At 32.3% G+C, this 26676-nt stretch overlaps 1 protein-coding gene across 3 annotated transcripts in view; it reads right to left on the reverse strand.

Moving 5' to 3' along the window:
- Positions 1-26676, reverse strand: part of LOC113175909 (ubiquitin carboxyl-terminal hydrolase 9X-like) — a 127015-nt gene that overhangs the window by 92067 nt on the left and 8272 nt on the right. For all 3 annotated transcript variants that reach the window (XM_077794091.1, XM_077794093.1, XM_077794090.1), the window contains exons 3-7: positions 23048-23301; positions 13664-13809; positions 13118-13197; positions 11121-11233; positions 9457-9675 (exon numbers count right to left, since the gene is read on the reverse strand). In XM_077794091.1, coding sequence (XP_077650217.1) covers positions 9457-9675; positions 11121-11233; positions 13118-13197; positions 13664-13809; positions 23048-23149 — 660 coding nt within the window. In that variant the 5' untranslated portion in view covers positions 23150-23301. The remainder of the gene's footprint in view (positions 1-9456; positions 9676-11120; positions 11234-13117; positions 13198-13663; positions 13810-23047; positions 23302-26676) is intronic.

A 26676-nucleotide genomic window follows, 5' to 3' on the forward strand; every position in this document is an offset into this window, starting at 1 on the left:
AAAGACAATGGATGCCAACCAAGAATTCTGTATCCAGCAAAATTAAGCTTCAGGTACAACAACGAAATAAAAATCTCTCATGATAAACAAAAGCTAAAAGAATTTGCAGCCAGAAAACCAGCATTGCAAAGCGTCTTGAGCAAAACACTACACGAGAAAGAAATGAAAAACGATAACCAAACCATCAGTGGGAAGTTCCTCGGTAATGACAGAGGGCTGGGGGGAAAACTAATCATGGAGAAACAAACTAAATTAAAAAAAAAAAAAGATAAGTAATCAAACATGGCTGGCAGTACAAACCATATATCAATAGTAACTCTAAACGTTAATGGCTTAAACTCTACAATAAAATGACATAGGCTGGTAACATGGATTAAAAAAACAAATCCAACAATATGTTGCCTCCAGGAGACACATCTGATTGGAAAAGACATACACAGACTGAAGGTGAAAGGCTGTGAAAAAATATACCACGCACAAGGCCCTCGTAAGCAAGCAGGGGTGGTCAGCCTCATATGGAATAAAATCTACTTCAAGACTAAGTTAACCAAAAGGGATAAGGAAGGACATTATATACTGTTAAAAGGAACCATTCATCAACAAGACATAACAATTATCAATATTTATGCACCAAATAATGGTGCTACAACGTTCATAAAACAAATTCTGAAGTTCAAGAATCAAATAGACCACAACACAATAATTATGGGTGACTTCAACACACCTCTCTCACCATTGGACAGATCCTCCAAACAAAAGTTGAATAAAGAAACTATAGAACTCAATATCACAATCAATAACCTAGACTTAACTGACATATATAGAATACATCAACGAACATCAAGTGGCTAAACTTTTTTCTCAGCAGCACATGGGTCCTTCTCAAAAATAGACCATATATTATTATGCCATAGGGCAACACTCAGTAAATATAAAGGGATGGAGATAATACCATGCATTGTATCTGATCATAATGGAATGAAACTGGAAATCAATGATAAAAGAAAGGAAAAATCCACATCACATGGAAAATGAACAATATGTTACTGAATGATCAATGGGTTATAGAAGACATAAAGTAGGAAATCAAAAAATTCTTAGAGATAAATGAAAATACAGACACAACATATAGGAATCTATGGGACACAATGAAAGCAGTTTTAAGAGGGAAATTCATCGCCTGGAGATCATTAATCAAATAAAGGAAAAACCAACAAATAAATGAGCTCACACTTCATCTCAAAGCCCTAGAAAAGGAAGAGCAAAACAACAGCAAATGTAGCAGAAGGCAAGAAATAATTAAAATCAGAGCGGAAATCAACGAAATTGAAACAAAAGAAACTATTGTAAAAATTAACAAAACTAAAAGTTGGTTCTTTGAAAAAATAAATAAGATCGACAGACCCTTAGCCATGCTAACGAAGAGAAGAAGAGAGAGAACTCAAATTACGAACATACAGGATGAAAAAGGCAATATCACAACAGATGCCACAGAAATACAGAAGACAATTAGAAATTATTTTGAAAACCTATATTCCAATAAAATAGAAGATAGTGAAGACATCAATAAATTTCTAAAGTCATAAGATTTGCCCAGACTGAGTCAGGAGGATACACACAATTTAAACAGACCAATTTCAATGGATGAAATAGAAGAAGCCATCAAAAGACTACCAACCAAGAAAAGCCCAGGAACGGATGGGTATACAGCGGAGTATTACAAAATCTTTAAAGAAGAATTAATACCAATACTTTTCAAGTTATTTCAGGAAATAGAAAAAGAGGGAGCTCTTCCAAATTCATTCTATGAGGCCAACATCACCCTGATTCCGAAACCAGACAAAGACACCTCAAAGAAAGAAAACTACAGACCAATATCTCTGATGAACCTAGATGCAAAAATCCTCACTAAAATTCTGGAGAATCGGATACAAAGGCACATCAAAAAAATTGTGCACCATGATCAAGTAGGATTCATCCCTGGGATGCAAGGATGGTTCAATATATGGAAATTAATAAATGTTATTCACCACATCAACAGACTTATAGAACCATATGATCATCTCGATAGATGCAGAAAAAGCATTCGACAAAGTACAGCATCCCTTTATGTTCAAAACATTAGAAAAACTAGGGATAACAGGAACTTACCTCAACATTGTAAAAGCTGTCTATGCTAAGCCTCAGGCTAGCATCATTCTGAATGGAGAAAAATTGAAGACATTCTCTCTAAAATCTGGAACAAGACAGGGATGCCCTCTATCACCACTTCTATTCAATATAGTTCTCGAAACACTGGCCAGAGCAATTAGACAGACAAAAGAAATTAAAGGCATAAAAATGGGAAAAGAAGAACTTAAACTATCACTATTTGCGGATGACATGATTCTATACCTAGAAGACCCAAAAGGGTCTACAAAGAAACTACTAGAACTAATAAATGAATTCAACAAAGTGGCAGGATATAAAATCAACATGCATAAATCAAAGGCATTTCTGTATATCAGTGACAAAACTTCTGAAACGGAAATCAGGAAAAACACTCCATTCACAATATCCTCAAAAAAAAAAAAAAATTGGGAATCAACCTAACAAAAGAGGTGAAAGATTTATACAATGAAAACTACAGAACCCTAAAAAGAGAAGTAGAAGAAGATCTTAAAAGATGGAAAGATATACCCTGTTCATGGATAGGCAGAACTAACATCATCAAAATGGCGATATTACCAAAAGTTCTCTATAGGTTTAATGCAATGCCAGTCAAAATCCCAACGGCATTTCTTGTAGAAATAGATAAAGCAATCATGAAATTCATATGGAAAAATAAAAGACTCAGAATAGCAAAAGCAACCTAAGCAGGAAGTGTGAATCAGGTGGTATAGCGATACCAGATTTCAAACTATATTACAGAGCAATAGTGCCAAAAACAGCATGGTACTGGTACCAAAACAGACAGGTGGACCAATGGTACAGAATAGAGGACACAGAGTCTAATCCACAAAGTTACAATTATCTTATATTTGATAATGGTGCTAAAAGCATGCAATGGAGGAAGGATAGCATCTTCAACAAATGGTGCTGGGAAAATTGGAAATCCATATGCAACAAAATGAAACTGAATCCCCTCCTCCCACCATGCACAAAAAGTTAACTCAAAATGGATCAAGGAGCTTGATATCAAATCAGAGACTCTGCGTTTGAAAGAAGAAAAAGTTGGCTCCAATCTACATATTGTGGGGTCGGGCTCCAAATTCTTAATAGGACACCCATAGCACAAGAGTTAATAACAAGAATCAACAAATGGGACATACATAAACTAAAAAGATTTTTCTCAGCAAGAGAAACAATAAGAGAGGTAAATAGGGAGCCTACATCCTGGGAACAAATCTTTACTCCTCACACTTCAGATAGAGCCCTAATATCCAGAGTATAGAAAGAACTCAAAAAATTAAATAATAAGATAACAAATAACCCAATCAACAATTGGGCCAAGGACCTGAACAGACACTTCTCAGAGGAGGACATACAATCAATCAACAAGTAGATGAAAAAATGCTCACCATCTCTAGCAGTCAGAGAAATGCAAATCAAAACCACCCTAAGATACCATCTCACTCCAGTAAGATTGGCAGCCATTATGAACTCAAACAACAACAAGTGCTGGTGAGGATGTGGAGAAAAGGGTACTCTTCTACATTGCTGGTGGGACTGCAAATTGGTGCGGCCAAATTGGAAAGCAGTACGGAGATTCCTGGGAAAGCTGGGAATGGAACCACCATTTGACCCAGCTATCACCCTTCTCAGACTATTCCCTGAAGACCTTAAAGGAACGTACTATAGGGATACTGCCACATCGATGTTCATAGCAGCACAATTCACAATAGCTAGACTGTGGAACCAACCCAGATGCCCTTCATTAGATGAATGGATAAAAAAAAAATGTGGCATTTATACATAATGGAGTATTATGCAGCACCAAAAAATAACAAAATCATGGAATTTGCAGGGAAATGGATGGCACTAGAGCAGATTATGCTAAGTCAAGTTATCCAGTCCTTAAAAAACAAATGCCAAATGTCTTCTTTGATATAATGAGAGCAACTAAGAACAGAGCAGGGAGGAAGAGCAGGAGGAAAAGATTAACATTAAACAGAGACATGAGGTGGGAGGGAAAGGGAGAGAAAAGGGAAATTGCATGGAAATGAAAAGAGACCCTCATTGTTATACAAAATTACATATAAGAGGTTGTGAGGGGAATGGGGAAAAAAAACAAGGAGAGAAATGAATTACAGTAGATGGGGTAGAGAGACAAGATCGGAGGGGCGGGGAGGGAGGATAGTAGAGGATAGGAAAGGTAGCAGAATACAACAGTCACTAATATGGCATTATGTGAAAATGTGGATGTGTAACTGATGTGATTCTGCAATCTGTATTTGGGGTAAAAATGGGAATTCAAAACCCACTTGAATCTAATGTATGGAAAATATGATATGTCAAGAGCTTTGTAATGTTTTGAACAACCAATAAAAAAAAAGAAAATCCAAATAATCTTTTAATTTAGTTTTGCAAATCAAAACAGTAAGACAGCAGCTAAAGACAGATTAGAAGCTCCTAAACCTCATTCCTGTAAAAAAAGTCTAAGAACTTTTAGAAATTAATAAAAAATGTATGGCAACAAGAAAAAACACAACCAAGAAAAAGTCACATTCAAAAAGAACAGGGAATATTGTGGAAAGAAAAACGATTACTATGGAGTGTTTTTACTTAATCTTGTTTCTCCCATTTTCCACAGAATTCGTAGAAAGCAGTAGTTTGATCCCAGTTCCTTAACATGTAATAGAGAGAACAGAGGAGACTGAATCTGCAACATTCTAAGCTGTGGGATGCCTGAGCAACTTGCCTTTGCTTCATGTAGGAAGTTAAAAAATTAGGCAAGGAGAATCTAGTCAGGAACCACCCCCGCTCAAAAAAAAAAAATAAGACTACTCAACCCTGGGAATGTACAGATTGACAAACACAAAAGTCAAGGCACAAAGAACAATTAGAGGTCAAGCTCTTACAGAAATTAAAAAATTTAAAACAGCCATGAATATGATGACAGAGAAAAAATAACACAGAGCAAAGGCTTAAGACTCATGCCCAAAAATGTTGAAGAAAATCTTGAGCTTTCATTCTGGGCTGATTCAAAAGATTTCCCTGTACTAAACAAAGTTAAATCTCTATCTGGCAACAGACTTATTTGACACTTTAAATGACAGATATTTTCAAAGAGCTACAGGAAAACATGAGCCAAAGAACAAAAAATAATCAGGGAAAGTGACATAAACCAGCAACAAAGACAGAATTAAAGAACTAAACAAATTCTGTGGACAAAAGTACTGTAAATGAATTCAAATTCAACCAGTGTGTTCAACAGAAAAGTTGAACAGTTAGAAATTAAAGACAAATCACTAATATCATTGAGGTTAATGAGTAAAAAGGCAATAGAATGAATAAAATGAAGAAATAACAAGCAATTTACCAAACATCTCAAAGAGGAAAAATAACCTTGAAGAGAACCTAAGAAGGTAAATGAAGAAAAAGAGCTAATATAATGTCAAAAATTTTGCCAAATTTGAGAAGACAAAGGTCTTTCTTTCCCCTTCTCTCTCTCTCTCTCTCTCTCTCTCACACACACACACACACACACACACACATACACATGTGCACACACACAAACCATGAACTCCACAAAGGACACACCAAAGAGTCACATCAAGATAGATAACAATCAAGTCATCTAAAGAAAAAGAAGAAAGAAGTAACTCTTTCACATAATGTAATCTCAATAAAATAACAACAGATTTCTAGCAGGAACCATATAGAGCCAGAAGAATCATGGATTGACATTAAAAATGAATTTGATATTTTAGGGACCAAGCATGAGGTGCTCATCAAATATAGTCATTCTATCCTTTATTCTCAGCCTCCAGAACCTTAAGCCAAAATAAATATCTTCTTTAAAAATCACCCAATCTCCCATATTCTGGCATAGCAGAAAGTAGACAAAAAAATTGACATCTACTAAAGGGAGAAACTATTCTATTTATATTAGTCAGAGACTTTAATACCCTACATTAATGGGTAGACCCTAGAGGGAAGATCAGTTTAAAAAGAAAGAGATCTTGAGATCTTGTACATACTATAGAATTAATGACTCTAATGACTCTCTCTCTCTCTCTCTCTACACACACACACACACACACACACACACACACACACACACACTACTATCATCCTTCTACAGCAGATTCTTATCAGGTTAATCTCCCCCCCTCCTTTGGTACCAGGGATTAAACTCAGGGGCACTTGGACATACAGCCACATTCCCAGCCCTATTGGTAATATATTTAGAGACAAGCCTCACTAAGTCATTTAGTGCCTCACAGTTGCTGAGGCTGGTTTTGAACTGGTGATCCTTTTGTCTCAGCCTCCTCAGCCACTGGAATTACAGGTGGGTGCCAATGTGCCCAGCATACCAGATTAATCTATAGAATACACTGTGCCACAAAACAAGTATTAATAAACTTGTTCTTGCTTTTTTTGTGACACTAGGGATTGGACCTAGGGCCTAGTACACACTAATCAAGTACTCTGCTTTGAACTACAGACCAAACCTAAAGGTCTTAATAAATTAAAAATGACCTATGTCACAGAATGAGTTTTTTTAAGAACACAATAGAGGGAAACAGAAATCATGAGAAGGAAAACTGGCGAATCTATAGATAAGCAAAAATTAAAATGACCCATATTAAACAATACATGGACCAAAGTGGAAATATACAGAAACTGAGACATCTGAGAAAAATAAAGATGAAAACTGTTTATTTCAACTTATGGAATGCAGCAAAGGCAGTATGAAGAGGAAAGCTGAGACATAAACATGCTTTTTAAAATAAAGACCTTGAATGAACAACTGAACTTTACACTTTAAGTAAATTTATATTGAAGGGGTAATGAAAGTTAAAGTGGTGGGAAAAAAAGAAAATAACACAGACTGGTGGAGAGACTAGAAAAGCAACACAGAAAAAAGTTAAGACCAAAATTTGATTCTTGAAAAAAGGTAAGAAAAATGGTCAAAGTTTTAGGTTAGAAAAATAACAAAGAAAGGAAGAATAAAATTAAAATTTGGTACTGAAAAAAGGTAGAAAAAAGGCCAAATTTTTAGTCTAAGAAAAAGGAGATTCAAATAAATAATTTCAGAATTAAGAGAAAAGCAGTACTAGAGATTCTATGGAAAGAAAAACGAATACTACTGAGTACCATGATCTACTGTATTCAACTAAACTGGATTACCTAGAGTGGAAGAAGAATCTTTTAGAAATATACAACCCACAGAAAGCCTCATAAACAAACAAACAGAACATCTGAATAGACCCTCCATTACTAGGATAGAGACAAAATCTAATAATTATCAGACCAGAGGTCTTCATTAGCAAATTCTACTGTAAATTTAAAGAACTGACAAAATTCCCTCATGTTCTCTTCTCAAAAATTGAACTCATGCTCAATGTTCAGTACAAACTGATATAGAAAAAAGACACAAGTATAGACTAATTCCTCTTATGCACACCGACATAAAATTCTTAATTACATGCTAGTAATACCATTCAAAGCACATTAAAACAATTACATACCTAACCAGGTGAGTTTTTTTTTTTCTGACTATAATGAATCTCCAACATGCAACTACCAGTGTGATATATCATGTTAACACAACGGAAAAAAAAAAAAAAAGCCTAATCATCTCTCTGACAAAGAAAAAGCAAATGATAAAACTCAACCCCTTGGTAATAAAAACACTAAACAGGAATGTAGAAACTACCAAATATAATAATAACTGTATTTTAAAAAGTTCATAGTTAACATATTCAAAGGAAGATTAAAAAAAGCATTCTGCTCTATGATTAAGTATCAGCAAGAATACCCGCTTTCATTATATCTATTCAATATAATAGCGAACTTCTTAGACATGAAAATCACACAAGAAAAGATAAGGTATCTAGATTGAAAGGAAAAATGATCTCTGTTCCTAGAATTTTCTTTAAAGGGATTCTGTATCATTTTGTTTTCCTTTATGGCTTCTATTTGTGTGTGCAAAATTGTTTACATGCTAAAACTAACCTCCTTTAAGTTTTTTTTTAATGTTTATTAATTAAACAATCTAGTCAATTTGGCTTTGAGATACTAAAAAGCCTTTTAGTTTAGACATTAAAAAGTGACATTTTAACCACTGAGATACTGAAAGGAACAACTACAAACCTGGAAGCTTCTTTTATATTCTTTCAGAATAGTTCAGTTCTTTTGGCTATTTTCCTTAATTTTTTAATGTAAAATAGTTCCTACTTCCTACTCTGCTTCTTTAAAATAAGCTAAAATTTTGGTTATTAAAAGCAGACTTATCTTCTATCTGAAGTAAGATTACTTACTTAACATTCAGATGTTGATCAACACTAAGATTTACTCTTAAGAAATCAAGTGCACTGAAAGAAATGCCTAATGGAAAATTCAAGAAAAACAATAAAAATACTTTTTTTAAATAACCAAGATTTTTAAAAAACAGCAACAAACCAAAACACTTAACACACTGAATGACATTCCCAGCACTTTATTATTATTTTTTTCATTTGAAGACAAGGTCTTGCTATGCTGCTAAAATTAGCTTTGAACTTGTGATCCTCCTGCCTCGGCCTCCCAAGCTGCTGAGGTTACAGGCTTTCATCACCATGCTGGCAAAATGGTAAAATTTTCATATTATTTTTAAAATTTTAATTTTTGGTACCAGGTATTGAATGAGGGGCACTCAATCACTGAGAAACATACCAGGCCCCACCCGCTTTTTTAAAAAAATACAGAGTCAGGGTTCTCACTGAGTTGCTTAGTGCCTCACTGGTTGTTGAGGCTGGCTTTGATCTTATGATCCTCCTACCTCAACATCCTGAGCCACTGGGATTATAGGCATGCACCACGGCACTAATTTATTATGTTGTGTAAATAAATATTTTCTGCTCTTTTAAAAATGCACACCAACACACACAAAACACAGTGAACACAATATACAGTCAATGTTTGCTATTTATAATAGTTATATTCGTATAGTGAGTATGAATAATTAATTAACAAAATAATGAAATATTTCTCTTGCATAAAAGCAAGGTCAGGATCCATCAACCTATCAATACATAATAAGCTTTTTTTTAGCATGAATTACAATGTTACTAATCAGGAGTTCAATGTGATTAAACAAATCAAAAAGATATTTTAAGATAGAAACCTACATAAAACAAGGTTATGTACTGACTGGTTCATCATTATGTTAATGGAAGTTTATATCACTAATGGTCCATGGCAAGGGCAAAAAAAGTGTTTAGTATTTAAATTTGAAAAACAAAACAAAACAAAAACAAACCAACACACTTTTGGTGATCGTGGATCTGGAGAATGGGCAAAGAGTTCATCTTCAGGCAACTGAACACTTGAGGAAACTGATTCACATGGACGTGTACCATTGTAGATATGAAATTTGCAATGAGGATTTAAAGCCAGGGCAAGAAGTTCTAGAAGTGGAAACCAGTCTTGGGACAACTTGGCCACACAGAGCTCCACAAGGCGATGGGTATTGTTAATAATACACCTCTGTTAAGTGGTGAGAGAAGAAGGAGATATGATTTATATGATATAATTTATAATGAGGTAACTCTGCAATTTTAAGCACAGAAATTATTCTATCTTGTTAATAATCATCTTTCTTCAACTTCTGTATTAATCATCTAGCTTCTACTTAAATATGATCAAAACAATATATAGTAAAAATAAATTTTATTACAAAATTTTAAAGCTAATTTCTTTTTTTAATATTTATTTTTTTAAATTGTAGTTGGACACAATATCTTTATTTATCTTTTTATATGATGCTGAAGATCGAACCCAGGGACTCACACATGCTAGGCGAGCACTCTACCACTGAGCCATAAACCCAGCCCAAAGCTAAATTTCAAAGGCTTTTTGTATCACAGCTTGTCTAACTACTTTATTTTCATAGGTTACAACTTATAAGCAGTATCAGCTCTTCCTTAAATTTTCTAGAGGCAATAATTCTAAAATCTCAACATTTAAGGTTGTCAAATATCCAAAATCTGCAACACAATTCTCCATTCAATCGTCACTGATCATCTTATTTCTGTATCTTAAAAGTTACGCATCAATTTGGAATAAGTCAGCATTTATATAGAGATCATGGTCATTTTATAGAAAATGTTCACGTTAAAGTATATAAGATGAGCTAATATATGTATACATATAAGTTTCATAACTTTTGATTAATTGCTTTTATAAATAAGAATCAGACCTGGAATAATTACAGCAATTCATTAAAATCCCCCATTTTCCACCTTTAAAATCTGGAATGTAAATGCCATCTTATCTGGAATGTGAAGAAAATCTCAAAATCTATGGTAATTTGCATTATCTTTGTTGTAGACAAAAGGAAATACTTTATCACTTATAGTTCCATTAGATAGTCACTTGAAAATATTACCCACCTAAGAATTCTTAAATTTTATTTCACATTTTTGCTATGAAGCTGTAGCTTCAATCCACACTAAAAACTTGTGTGAGCACTAGTTTGTGGTCTAAAATTTCTAAGGGATACTATCTTTTCTCTTTCTACCAAGTGTCATATTTCCTTGACACTTCTGCATATTGAACTACATTTGCAACAAAGATTATACATTTTGCTGTCCCAGCTATACTAAGTTTCTACTATTTTATTCTCCATCTTGGATATTCTTTCTGCTGCATGACTAACAAGCCTTATAATCTACTCTTTAATTTGAAAAAAATATATTGTGTTGTGTGTAAGATTACAAGGCACCTGGAATTCCAGATGACAGTTTAAACAAGGTATCTAACTCAAAATCTCAAGCTTATTCTAATAGTGTTATACATATCAGATGACCAATATGTCTATCAAGCCTAGGAATATGTATAACATAAAGGTAATCAACAGTAATATTTTCCATAGACAAATGCACAGGGATTCATGTAAATCTGAATCTCAAAAAACATGTACAAAGACTCACATGAATTTCAAACTTCCATCCACTCACTGCCTCATCCATAAGGATTTTAGTGAATGATATTGTTAGCCCATCTCGAAAGAAACGCTGACATGCTTCACTTTTAACATCAAGCCCTAAGAAAAGGTTAAAACATTAAAGTACATTTAATGTAAAAAAAAAAAAAAGCCTCTGACCAATTACATGATTAAACATAATAAATAGAAGCTTCCAATTCATAAATTGCATTATAGCTTTTGAAATAAGGTTTTGCATTATCATAAAGAGATTTACTAGAAAGGAGAAAATTGGGATTTAGAAAAAGAAATATTACATTTAATGAACTGTGTAGGACCTCATAAAATCAAGTATTATGATAATGAAGGATGTTTCAAAATGATACTAGACACATTAAAAAAGGTTACTTATAGATAATCAGAATGATTTAAGAGATGACTTCTTTACTATTTTAAATTTCATTTGATGCAAGAAAAGCCAAGTATCATTTACAGTTTCTGTTCATCTTGTATTATTTAGGACCTAGCAAATACTGAGGACGTAAATCCTTAATATTTGCAGAATTAGTGAATTCAAGCACACATTAGGTAAAAGAAATTTGAGTGGTAAGAAAACATTACTAATCACGTAAAATATTTTCATAGGTCACAATTTTTATAAGATAAAAAGTAAAATATAGGCCAGGCACAACAGCAAACATATGTTATTCTCAACTCCAAAAACCATTGGATGGTTATGTAAGTTCAAGGCCAGCCTCCAAAAGCCTTGGGTAATTTTGTGGTAAAGTGACCTGAGTTTAATTCTCAGTACTAAGATAATGAAAATGATAATAAACACAACAGTCCCTAAGTGACTCAAAAACAATCATTTGTTAAAATAATACCATTTAACTTTGCTTTAGTCAGATTTGGTAACATATGAATTTCAACAAACTTCCAGAGACTAAATATTACTGATGTTTCTTTTAGCTTTTAAGGCTTCAAAACAGTAAGGGTTATTATAAAACTGGTCATCTGCTTACAAAAATACCTAATATTAGAAAGTCATCAAAAATTGTCCATTCTAAAAAAATTGCTTTTTCTTCTGGCTAACAATAATAAAAAAAAAAAACTGCATTTTTTCTTTCTTTGACTGTCTTACCTTTCAGTAACTTTTCTTAGTGAAAAAATATCTAAAAACCCTTTTTCTTTGTATTTAAAAAAAGGAATGTTTATGTAATTTATTACACATAAAAATGCAACACTAGTGAAATTGCAATTCTCACAAAAAAATTTATGGGTTCTCTATTAGCACATGTCCTTTGATTAACTAGCAATCCAGAAAGCCATTAAATGTCAAATTTTGGCAATTTCTACTGAAACTATTTGCAAACTAATATTTTTTCAGCTTTCTTACATGCAAGTCGCTGAAGATATATGAATCACACAGCAACCCTTAGATAACACATGAAAATCGTGAAATAATCTTTGATATATTAATTCACATAATAGATTTTTAAAAATCAATTACGTTCTAGAATACTTAACTTGTGAATATACTCATCACCCCTTTGAATTGATGAAATAATAATCTTTGTAAAAATATAAAAATTTGTATAAAATTCTACATAAAAATTTAAATGATTGAGATTATGAGGGGCAGGGGATGTAGCTCAGTAGTACAGCGCCTGTACATTGTATATGACACCCTGACTTTGGGTTCAATCCCCAGAACAGGAATCATTAAAAAAATAATAATAATAAATAAATACAAACCACATAGTCTAAGGGTTTTCTAAAGGTTTTCCCTCAATCCTTGCTTCCAGTAAGTGACTGTATATAACCACATGTAAAATAAGTCTTAACAAAAAGCCTAATGATATACCATAGGTGAGGAATAAATAATGCCATGTTTATAATAAAAATAATACAATAACTTTATAATAAAAAAGCAAAGCTTTTGAAAATAATGTTGAAATACATACAATAGCACATGTTATGAATAATGTAACATCTAACACTCACCTTTTTTACTAAGCTCAATAGCAGCTTCTAAAAGCACTTCTAATTCCCCTTTAGGCAAAACAGGAACCACCCATCGAGGCCTAAGAATTATTATAAAAAAAAAGATGCTTTACAGGTTTAGTACTAATCAAACACTATAAGTAAGTTACTATGAAAGGAAAAACCTATCTATATTATACTCACCATAGTTTTTTTTCCCCCTTTTTATCTACACATGGAATTATCTTCTTTTTATCTACACATGGAATTTTTTAAGGCACTGTCACATAGAATATGGCATCATACCCCTCCAGAAATACACTGAAAAGGGCCACAATATCCAATTTGAAATTTTACAATTATCATTATCATTCAGTTTTTCAAATTCAAAGGAATGTCTGCTTTACAAAGTATTTGGCTATGATCAAAACATTAAATCAATTAAGAAAATAGCCAAGACTTTTAAAATTCTGCCATGTTTCCTTTTAATTCTGATTGCAAAGATGATAGCAAGTAGTCTGTGCTTCTAGTGCATCCATTATCAAAAAAATATCAAAACAAATGCACCTGTTGATCATGTCATCCAACTTTGCTAAGTCAGTGTGTGGAAATGCAGGTTCCTCCTCTTCATGCTGTGGGGGAGCATCACCTTGACCTTGTTCATCTGGAGGAGTTGCTGGGGAATTCTCATTGGAATAATCAGGTGATGAAATCTTAATTAAAAGTTAAATAATCCACTCAATTTCTAAAACATTTCAACATTGAACAATTCAGAAATCATAGATTAAGTATAATATTATCTGTTTTTAATTTTCTAATATGTCTTTCTGAATGTATAATACAAATGGGATAACACTGCTTACTCCCTATGCCCTACCTATTTCTGGTCATCACAGAATCTTTCCACATGATTATTAGTGGCTATGTAGTATACTATATGAATTAACCCAATTAAAAATTGAGAACATTGGTTTCATAATGACTGCTATTGATATAAACACAACAGTAGTTGCCTTTCTTAATAATAAATCTTTGAGATAAATCTCAATTTTGTCTTCTTAAGCATAACATCCTAAAAATATAAACATTAGATTGATAGGATAAACAATTCCTGGCGGCGGATCATATAGCTTAAAAGTTAATTGCTTGTAAATTTAAGCATCTAGGTTTGGTCCCCAGCATTTCCCAAACAAAACAAAACAAACTTTATTTCACAACTTTGTTGTATTTTCTCAATTTATTTTGATTTATTATTGAGTTTGACTTGGCAGTGTAATCAATTTATTCTGTAGGCCCATACTTGCTTTTATTATTGTAGACTTTTAACAAATTTCTTTCAAAATTCTACACCCCTTAATTAAAATCAAAAGTTTTTACACAAAATGTTGTAACTATGGATTACAAGTTCTTTTGGCCATAACTTTGTTCTTTGTCAGTGATCTCTTTCAGAAATCCACAAGTAAAAGCAACTGACAAAAATTAACAAAAGCAACAACATTAACTAACACATCAGTGTTGGAGAAACCAAAATACTCAATGTTAAGAACAAGCTGCCCTTTTTTACAAATATTATTTTCAAAAAACAGTGAATTGAAATGTATCTGGAGGAGACAACACAGAAGCAGCTTTATTTCTTCTAAAATGTTTTGTAGACTTTGCCTATGAAGGAATCTGGGCTTAATTTTTTTTTTAACTAACAAATTTTAAAAGTGTTCTAAGTTAGTTTTCTTATACAAGTTATATGTTTCTTTTTTGTGAGCTTTTTTGATAATTTGAATCTTTTAATCACCCAATGTTCTTTAACAGGCAAACAGACAAGCAAACTATGGTACAAATCACTACTCAGCAATAAAAAGTAGTTAAATATATATAATAAATTGCTGTATTCAAACAAAAAAAGTTTGACTTAGATGGAAGGAGAAATGTCTAGAAATATTTAATCTTCACTAAGAAACAGGAGCAACCTGACAAAATCTGAACCTTTGTAAATCCTGAGGGTAGGACTTGTGGAGGAAGGAAAGGCTGATGATATAAAGCTAAGTGATAAAGGGCAAAGCATACTTAAGACCTAGAAGTTAATCCAGGTTATGCAAACAAAAAAGTCACTTAGGTATCTAGATGGGCATGAACATAATTTTTTGTTTTTACTCCAGGAGTCTAACTGAATTCTCACAGTGAGATAAGAAAAGTCCTTGCATTTCCAGTTGGGTGAGATACAATATGTAGACATTCAGTAATATAAATTGCATTTTGTTCTCTTAATAAGCTTGCCCTCCAGAGAAATGAAACTTCTAAAAGTTTTATCGGAGCCTAAGTGACCTGGATACTGAGAAAAACAAAACTATAATATTCAGCTTGAGAAAAAGAAAATTCCCAGTTCTAGCTCCCTTAAGACACTTGGGGTGGGGAACCTGAAAAACATCTGTGAATACACACAGGCTTAGACTGTGTTGAGCCTTAATCATGGAATTATGTACTGGTTCCTTCTCTTTTCCCCAAATCTATTATTATAGTGGTAAAGATCTTGTTACTAAAGTTCCTTTTTTTATGGTAGTGGCGCAGGTGGGGGTTTTATGGGGACTGAACTCAGGGGCAGTTGTCCACTGAGCCACATCCCCATCTTACTTTGTATTTTTTACAGACAGGATCTCACTGACTTGCTTATTAGTGTCTTGATTTTGCTGAGGCTGGCTTTGAACTCGAGACTTTCCTGTCTCAGCTTCCCAAGCTGCTGAGATTTACAGGTGTGTGCCATCACGCCCAGCACCAAAGGTTCTTTTTACACATTATTATATTAAGTCACTTTTTGCCCAAATTTCATGGCATACTGAAGGACAAAAATAGTTCAAAAACACAGCAACATCAAAATCAGTCTCAAAATGACAGGGATTTTAAAATTTACCAGAAAGGGAATTTGAAATAACTAGTATTTAATATAAGGGATCTAATGAATAAAGTAGACAACAAGAGGAAATATATATAGGGAAAATAAGAAGAGAAATTCTAAAAAAGAATTTAGATCAAATGATAGAGATAAGAAATACTGTAATGGGAATACGCTCCCTTTTATGAGCTGAACCTCTAATACTGAAAAGCAGAGGAAAAAAGCGAATACAAATGTAAGAGAATATCCAAAAACATGGGACAACTATAGCTACCAAAGGTACAACATGTAATAGGAAGAAGAGAAGGAAAAGAGAATCCAATGAAGAAATAATTATGGAAAATTTCTGAAAGTTAATGTCATAAAAAACCCTCAAAGATTCAGAAAGCTCAGAAAACACTAAGCATTTTGTTTTCTTAATAGGCTTTAAGCAAGCACAGAAGCTTTCTATGGTTTCACTTTCTCAAAGTCAACAGTGATTCATATATATAAAATGAAAAATTCCAGAAATAAAGAACCCATCAGCTTGAATCACAAGCCCTCTGACAGGAGTAAATCTTGCAATAATTAGTCTCCTTCTCAACCAGAAAGAGGATTAATGCAAGAAGGATGGGAATGTTGTAAAATACTCTGACACGAAATAGAAATCTAATCACATTGAAAAATATCCCTTTCAGTAACAAATAAAAATTGGGGTAAATAAACAAAAATTTTGTATTACATAAAATTAAATGAGCTCATATGAACCCCATATATCTTTACAACCAAATCGAAGATCTCAAATAAAATTATGACTAATTGTAATTAATTCAAAAGAAATTTAATTTTCTACGCCTGTATGCCTCAAAACAAAGATAAATTCTGTTGAACAGAGAAATTAGTTCTTTTGTATTTTAAAATGACGAATTATAAATTTTTTGTATTATCTTTTCTTTGATGTTATTTTTGTTCCCTCTCATTACATACTATAGAATATGTGCATCAAGTTAGTTATTTTTGTATGATATTTAAATATAAAATGTTACAATATGTTGTTTATGACATTTTTAATAAACCATGTACTTATTCGGTCAAAAAAGTTAATTAGTGTAATGCATAACATAGACAAACTAAAAACACAAGACATTAACAGATGCATAATAAGTACTTAGCAAATCCAACATCTACGATGATCAAATTTTCAGTAAATTATAAATAAAGCACAACTTTCTCAACATAAATACAAAAATACTACAGCTAACACCATAATTAATGCTGCAAAACTATAAAATTTCCTAAGTCAAAATTCAAGAAACAGATGTTCATGCTCACCAATCTTATTCAATAACATAAAATTATAGTTAATAAAATAATACAAAATAAAAAAGAAATAAAAATGAAAATTAATTAGGAGAAAGATGATGAAACTATATCTTTGCTATCAACAAGACTATAAAAATTCCCTAAGAACTAACAAAAATAACTCAATAATTGAAACTAGTAAGAGAGTATATATAGCAAAAGATGCAGAATCCTAGCTGGGTGTGATGGCACACACCTATAATCCCAGCTGCTCTGGAGGCCGAGACAGGAGGATCAAGAGTTTAAAGCTAGCTTCGGCAATGGTGAGGTTGACCCAGTCTCTAAATAAAATACAAAATAGGACTGGAGAGGTGACTGAGTGTTCCTGAGATCAATCCCTGTACCAGGCTCCTTGATTAATATACAAAGTCAAATCTAGTATTATTCTAGAAACAAACTATAGAAATTTATAATTAAATACACAATACCATATACACTACCACCTGAAAAAAAAACGTAAAACTTAAATATTTAACAAAGTAAGTACAAGACATACATGAGAAAAGCACAACGCCATATATACAACTTTCTGTTAAAGGATATCAAAGAAGAACTAAATAAATGAAATTTCCATATTCATGGATAAGAAGTCTCTATTATAAAAAATATTTAACTCTTCCCAATCTAAATTCAATGGAATCAAGAAAAATTCTAGCAAATTATTTTCTGGATTATCAAATAAACTCATTTTTTAATTTATTTGGTGACAATGAATAACCAACATAATGTTCAAAGGGAAAAACAAAAAATCAGAGGGACAACACTTCTGCACTGTAAGATTTACTATAAAGCAATAGTATTTAAAATAGTGTAATATTTGTGTAAAAAATAGCAGATTTCATTAAAAATTAAAAAAAAAACTTGTGCTATGAGAGATACTGCCAAGAGAATGAGAAAACTAATGTCTGCAATCACCAAAAAGTGTTATCTAAAATATACACGAACTATTTTGCTTTATTTTGTGGTACCAAGCATTGAACATTATAATGCTCTGCCAATTAGCTACATCTCCAGCTCTTTTTTTTTTATTTTAAGAAAGAGTAAGTTGTTAAAGCCAATTTTGAACTTGTAATCCTGCTGCTTCAACCTGGCTTACACAGAACTCTTAAAATTAGTAAACAGGTCTTTTGTTGTTGTTTTAAAATAAACAAAAGAGCTGAACTAATAAATCCTCAAAGACAGCATAAAATATGACAAATAACTATATTAGGAGATGATCAGCACCATGTTACACAAAACACGATATAGCAAATTGCCATCTGTGACAATAAAGTTAACATACACAACTATTAGAATAGCCAAAATTAAAAGCAGTAAAAAGAGATATTACAATTTTGAGAAATAGAAATTCTTTCATTCCTTGAGGGAATGAAAAAAGATAGAGCCCTCTGGGGACACAGTTCCGAAGTTTTTTAAAATAAAACTCAATATACTCTTACCCTAAGATCTAGCAATCATGACCACTAGTAATCAATCAAGTGAACAAAAAATTAAGTTCACAAAAATCTTACATTCAGAGCTTTAAAACAGCATTGTTTAAAATGTCCCAAAGAGGGAGATTACCAAAATGTACTTCAATAAGTGAATGGATAAATTGAAAGGCTACATATTGTATATCTGTAAATACATAACAATCTGAAAAAGGCCAAACTAGAGAACATAATAAAAAAAAATTAGTGATTAGGATTTAGAGAATAAGAGGGAATAAAAAAGAAAGAGAAACTAGGTATATGACAAAACTCAGAATATGTAATACACAAAGTAAAACATGATGAAACACAGACTTAGGGTGATAATGATGTGACAATGTGTCACTGTGACAACTGTCCTAATTTTTTTAATATTTAAAATGGCATCGTGGATTTCACAGGTATTAGCAACAGGAAATAACAAAAATGAATGCATAAAAAACCAATAGGAGACATATCACACAATATTAAGTCACCCCCACACATTCAAAATGTGGTATATATTTGTATCAATATGTGAAAGGTACTCTTCTTCTCTGTGAGTAGAAGAATCAGAAGGAAATTAACATATCTCTGCATAAACATTAATGGAAAATTATCAAGAAAGGAGTCTTATTAAAAAAAAAGTTTTTTAGCTATAGATGGACATAATACTTTTATTTTATTTGTGTAGGACTGAGCATCAAATCTAGTGCCTCCCACATGCCAGACAAGTACTCGACCACTGAGACACAATCCCAGCCAAGGAGCCTTATTGTTGATTTAGGTACATTTTATAGGTTCAAAGTAATACCCATCTGACTGAACAACAAAATGAAATGGGCAAGTTCACAACTATCAGTGATTCTCAATAAGTTAAAGAAAATAACAATAACAAAAAAAAATCAGCAGACTTAAAGCAAAATAAGACAAAACCACACATCTACCTTGATGAAGGTGCCAGAAACATACTTGGGAGAAAAGACAGACATTTTAAAAATGGTGCTGGGAAAACTAGTTATCCATATGTATAAAAATGAAAGTTGAGCCTTATCTCTTTGCCTGTACAAAAATCAACAAAAAGATCAAAGAGCTAAGAATTAAATCACAAACTATGCAACTATCAGAAGAAAATGTAGGGTCAATACTCCAGCACACGGCCATAGGTAATGACTTTGTCAAGAGACTCCCAAAGCTCAGGAAATGATGCCAAGAGTTAATAAGTGGAATGGCATCAAATTAAAAACTTCTATACAGCAAAGGAAATAGAACCTACAGAACAGGAGAATGTCTTTGCTAGTTACTCTTTTGGCAAAAGATCAATATCTAGAATATGTAAAGAACTCAAAATGTTTTCTCGGACTATACCCAAAGGACTTAAAAACACTATACTACAAAGACACAGCCACATCAATGTTTATAGCAGCACAATTCACAAGAGCTAAACTGTGGAGCCAACCTAGATGTCCCTCAGTGGATGAATGGATAAAAAAATGTGGCATTTATATACAATGGAATATTACGCAGCACTGAAAATGAACAAAATCATGGCATTTGCAGGTAAATGGATGGCTTTGGAGAAGATAATACTAAGTGAAGTTAGCCAATCCCAAAAAAACAAATGCCAATGTTTTCTCTGATATAAGAATGTTTTCTCTGATATAAGCCAGGGTGACTCATTTGGGGTAGGGAAGGAGAGCATGGGAAGATTAGATTAATTCTAGATAGGGAAGAGGGGTGGAAGGGAAAGGGAGGGGGAGGGGGAAGGGGATTAACAAGGATGGTGGAATGTGATGGTGATTTTATACAAAATACATGTATGAAGATTTGAATTTGCGGCCAACATACCTTATGTACAAACAGAGATGAAAAATTGTGGTATATATGTATATTAAGAATTGTAATAAAAAAAGAGTACATGTATAATGGCATAAGTTAGCATGAACATACTGTATGTACAGAGATATGAAAAATAGTGCTCTATACGTGTAGTAAGGATGGTAATAAAAAATAAAAAACTATACCAAAAATAATAATAAATTCTGGGGAGCATATGGAGAAAGAGGAATACTTTTATACTGTGGTTGGAGTGTAAGTTAGTACAATTACTGTGGAAATCAGTAAAAGGCACCTCAAAAGACTAGGCATGGAATTATATATGACCCACATACCACCAAATACCACTTCTTGGGAGACTTTTACTACAGTGATACATGCATACCTAAGTTATAGCAGCACAATTCATAATAGCCAAATTATGGAACTAGCCTAGCTGTCCATCAATGGCTGAATGGAGGAAGAAAATGTGATGTTGTACATGATGGAGTTTTACTTAACTACAAAGAAAAATGAAATTATGACACTTGCTGGAAAATGGACAGAACCATAAACTTAAAAGGTTAAGCTCGTATGTTTTCTCTTGTAAGCAGAAGCTAGAGAGAAAAAAGAAAGATAGGTGGAGAAGATCTCATGAAAATGAAAAAAAAAGATCAGTAGAGGAAAGGTACCAAGGGGTGGGGAAGAGGAAGTGCTAGGGAATGACTGTGGCCAAATCATATAGTTATGTATTATGGTATGTACAAATACTTAACAACAAATCCCATCAGTATGTTCAATTATAATGCACCAATTAAAAAATGTGGAGAAAAAAGTTCAGTATACTTTAAGCAAAACAACACATCAAAAAAGCATATACAGGGCCGAGTTACTGCTCAGTGGTAAGAATGCTTGACTAGCATGTGTGATTCGATCCCTGGCACCACACGAAAATAAATACAATACAGGCATTTTGTCCACCTACAACTAAAAAAAAAAAAAAAAAAAAAAAAAAAATCTTAAAGCATATACAGCAAATTGTTAATGACATCAATGAATGCATGTCATTATACTTTTTTGGAGACTCATGAAACTGTATTAATTCTATATGCTATATCATGCCACAAGTCTCAACAAATTGTCTAAGTATAACATAATACTGTATTCTATCAACAAAGGAATTAACCCATAAGACAGTAACAAAAGAAATATCCTAAAAAACCCTCAAATGGGGCTAAGTTTGTGGCTCAGTGGTAGAGTGCTTGCCTCACACGTGTGAGGCATTAGATTTGATCCTTAGCACCACATAAAATAAATAAAACAGAGTCCATCTACAACAAAAAATATACTATAAAAAAAAGGAAATCCTCAACCCTCAAAATGAAACGTTTTATCTAAAAATATTCATAAATCCCAAATTAGAAATTTTAATAATAAATGTATCTATTAATAAATAAAAAGGGGCTGGGGATGTGGCTCAAGTGGTAGCACGCTTGCCTGGCATGCGTGCAGCCAGGGATTGATCCTCAGCACCACATACAAACAAAGATGTTGTGTCGCCAAGAACTAAAAAATAAATATTAAAATTCTCTCTCTCTCTCTCTCTAAAAATAAATAAATAAATAAATAAATAAATAAATAAATAAATAAATAAATAAATACTGATACAAACAAAATTGTTAGATGTAGTTCGATGAAATTTATAGTCTTAAAAAAATAAAGGCATTGTGTTGTGTCCATTTACACTTGGAATCAATTATCTAAATTATAACTCAAGATTTAGACAAAGTAAACCAAACCCAAAGAAAGCAGAAGGAACAAACTATTAAAAAACAGCAATAAAAAAGTTAAACAGAAAAAAAACATGCAAAAACCCTTTTTCATAAATTCTAAATAACTGTGTAACATTCTTGGAATAACATAATAAAGATAAATCACCAATATTAGAAATGAAATTACATTAAACCTTTTATAAATATTCCACTTATTTATATAATCCTTAATATTTCTATTCCAAAGACAGAAAAAGTAATTTTTGCCAACTAATTCAAAACAAAATTCTGATAACTACAATCTGTGCTAATCCTGTTGCAAATGTTATTCATTTATCTCATTTAGAAATAGAAAAACTGAGGTATACATTTAGTACTTAACCACAGATTCAAGGTCACTTTCATGGGTACACAAAGATGGGATTTGAACAAAAATAGCTTATTTCCATTTATGCTTTTAATCAAAGTAATAATGACAATATGTTTATGCTCAGATTTACATAGATGCAGAAAAACAGGGCTAAACACTCAAGCATGAATAATAACTAGAATTTCCTGTTACTAATGACATAGTCAATTTTAAGTGCAACTGAAAATCACAACAGCTTTTCTGATTACTCTACAAATTATTCAGAATATGTTCCAAGGTTTCATATTTCCTTATATCCAAACAACACAACCTTAATCATACCTGGTTCTGTTGGAAAGGAGGCTGAGACTGTCCATCAGGAGCCTGGACCTGGCTGTCATTCCCTCCCACTGGAGAGCCACGAGTTGTGGCTGTCATACTCATCAAAGAATAGATCTTTGCTATTTTGTCTGTTTATGTAGTTGTCCTAAGAGAAGAAATTATAGTCCACTTATAGGAGATGAAGTACCAGCATATGCCAGTCCTAAAAATCTCCAATTCAAGGACAAACCATTCTGCAGAAACCATTTCATAACCTAAAAGTAGAAGGGGAAAAAAAGGGTAGAACTTTTTAGCATCTTAAAAAATAAGAAACCAGCCCATTTTAAATTTGATATCACCAGAGCCTTTACGGTCAGTAACAGAGGATTATAAAAACAGAAGACAAGTAAAACAAACTAAAATTTTATTAAAACTTGTACTCACCTCAATAAATTCACATTTTTACCAAGAAAGCAAGTCCTATTACTAGTTCTTTTAGAGGAGTCACCAATACATTCTAGGAATCCAAATAGAATACAGGCCCTTGTAGTTTTAAGTAGGAATTCTTCATTTTCTAAATAGCATAGGAATCTATGTGAAATAGCCACTAAATCCTTTACACTTCACATTCCCTTAATTCAATGTTTTTCAATTTATTCTACAGAACAGAATTTCTTGAGGTCCTTTAAAAATGCTGTAATTCAAACTCTAGAGTCTATATCAAATCTATAAAAAGATCTTAAGCCCAGAAATTGATATGTCTTTAAATCTTCAAAGTAATCAAATCTATAAAAAGATCTTAAGCCCAGAAATTGATGTCTTTAAAATCTCCAAAGTTGATCAAGGCTGAGAACTAGATTTATCTCTCTAAAAAAAAAAAAATCAAAAATTTCAAAGCCAGAAGAAAATAATCTATGTCATCTCTGTATCTACAACATTATGCTCTCCTCTCCACCCTGTTCAGAAGGGAATGGAAAGGTGGGGGGAACAGAAATCAAGCAAAGAACATAACCTAAAATGTCAAAGAAATATATGTATGTATTAAAGACATAGGTGAAGTAAATCAATTTAATAACTACTTCTTAAGAAATCATGCATTCTGTGAAGAATTTTCCTTCTCCCTATAAATCTATGAAGTAGAATTATCATTTACCTTTATAGACAGCAAAATCAGTGAGCTACTGAGATAAGTACAAAGTCATAAAACGTGATTTTAACTTAGTCACATTAAACCTCATTAATAGTCATAGCTAAATCAAATTCTAAAAATTACATGATTTTTTTCTTTAATAAGACTCAAAAGAAAAATTAAGAGTGATAATAAACATTACTGAGGCAAAGGTCAGAGACAGACTTTTCTTAAAAAATAAAATGAAAAATCTAGATAGGAGACAATTAGCTAATTGTGTGGTGGTGCAACTCTGTAATCAGATATTCAGAGATGAAGGCAGGATGATTACAAATATGTGAGTAGACTGAGCCAATTTAGCAAGACCCTATCTCAAAGTAAAAGGGCTAAAGATATAGTTCACTGGTAGAGTATACCTGGGTTCAGTCCCCATTATTTAAAAAAAAAAAAGAAAAAAGAAAACAGGAGAGAAAGAAAATCATGCTTCCATAATAAGACTAGAGGGAAAATGAATGAACAAAAACCTGATATATGTGTGTGTATCTTTACCCTACTAAAAACCACCAATATCTATGATGCCTCTCAGTAAATTCTTGAATTCTATCTTTCCTTTTTTTGCAATATTGTTTGTGTTCAAACTATAATTCAGGATTGTTAATGATGACCTTAAAAAAAAATCAATCAATTCCTCTATAACTTTATGCAAACATCTTTGTAGAAAGTTTTTTTGTTGTTGTTTTTTAACAAAGGACAGAAATGAAGCATGTTTCAGTATCAAAGTTCTACAAAGTTTTGTCAGGTCATACATATTTCATCCAATTTAACTATAAGCAAAATATCTAATAGAATTTAAATGAAAAGGAAATCCAATATATATCCCCCACCAATCAACAATCTATAGGGAATGAAGTAAGAAGTGAGAAACAAAATAAAATTAAAAAGCCACAACAATTACAGAAAAAAAAGTTATTCCCAATCAAAATACAGGTGAAAACCGAAAAAAAAAAAAAGGCCTACTCTTTCATATTCTAAATTAAACAAAAACCCTTACCTCAAATCCAGGAACTTCCATATGATGAAAAACTAACAAAACAAAATAATTCCTTTTTAACCCTGGTTTAATCTACTTAAAGAACCGAAGAAGAAAAATCTGTTGACTACCATATCCAAAATATTATCCTTTCATTGCTTGTAGGAATAAAAAGAAGGCAGCCTACATACTGCAAGACAATTTGATATTTTCTTACAATGCTAAAAATAGTCTTAATATATAACCTAGCAATTATATATCTAGAAATTTACCAAAATGAATTACAAGCTATGTATACACAACAACTTACATACAAAGGACAACAGCTTTAATTATTAATAAATTAAGTGACCCAAATTAGAAACTATATAACCTTCCATACAAAGATAAACTATCCCACACATCCACAAAAGTAATATTACTCATTTGCTGAAAACAGCAAGTGAAATGCCCTAGTTTAATGCCCAGCCAACAACAAAAATAAATAAAACACCAGCAGATCAGGCTCAGCTCAGACCACAAAAGACACAAAAAATTTTAAATAAATACTGTTAAGAATCTAACCTAAGGGGCTAGAGTTGTGGCTCAGCGGTAGAGTTCTTGCCTATCACACATGAAGCCCTGGGTTCAATCCTCAGCACCACATAAAAATAAATAAATTATTGTGTTCAACTACAATTAAAAAAAAAAAAACAACTAACCTAAAAGGTCAGTATGTATAGACATACACACACACAAAAAAATGCCTGCCAGCATCAAAGGAAAGGAACCAAGGATAAATAGGTTGAAGGAACAGATTCTAGAGCCCTGAAACTACTTTTAAGGATATTATACTGATGAACATAAGAACTTACCCATTTGTAGAAGACCTTACCCATTTGTCAGAACCCAAAAAAACCAAAAAACAAAACAATTTGTTATACTCAGTTAGATGCTTATAATCCTTGAAAAAACTGTGTATCAAATGGGACTCACTTCAGAAAACTATCACAAAACATAAATAACACAAGAATCTTTAGGGAAAGGAGATAAAAAGAACTCTCTGGGTTTCTATAATGTAAAACTACTCTAAAAACTAAAATCCACTATTTTTCAGAAATGTTGACATGTAATTAAACTATAGTTAGTTCAATGAGATCTTCAAAATTTTGCCCAATGGAAGTCGACTCCAAATCAAAATGCTTGAGAACTTATCTCCTAAGAAACACAACAAAAACAATAAATTCCTTTTCCTGATACTGCAATTAAAATGAATCAACATCAATTTTACCTGAAACCATCTGTACCAACTTTTAATCAATGTATCTCTTTAATCAATGTATCTTCTTCAAATCAAAATAAATAAATAAATAAATTTAACTCGATATTATTTTCTCTAATAAGTTAATACATGTAAGCAGCATTAATGTTCTTAAAGCTGATTAGGAGTACCCTTAACATATCAGCTAACACTTGCTCCCAACTTTAGGGCTACTTCAGTGTTGTTCATAT

Source organism: Urocitellus parryii, chromosome Y (genome assembly GCF_045843805.1).
Source record: "Urocitellus parryii isolate mUroPar1 chromosome Y, mUroPar1.hap1, whole genome shotgun sequence".
In the NCBI taxonomy this organism is placed as follows: Eukaryota; Metazoa; Chordata; class Mammalia; order Rodentia; family Sciuridae; genus Urocitellus; species Urocitellus parryii.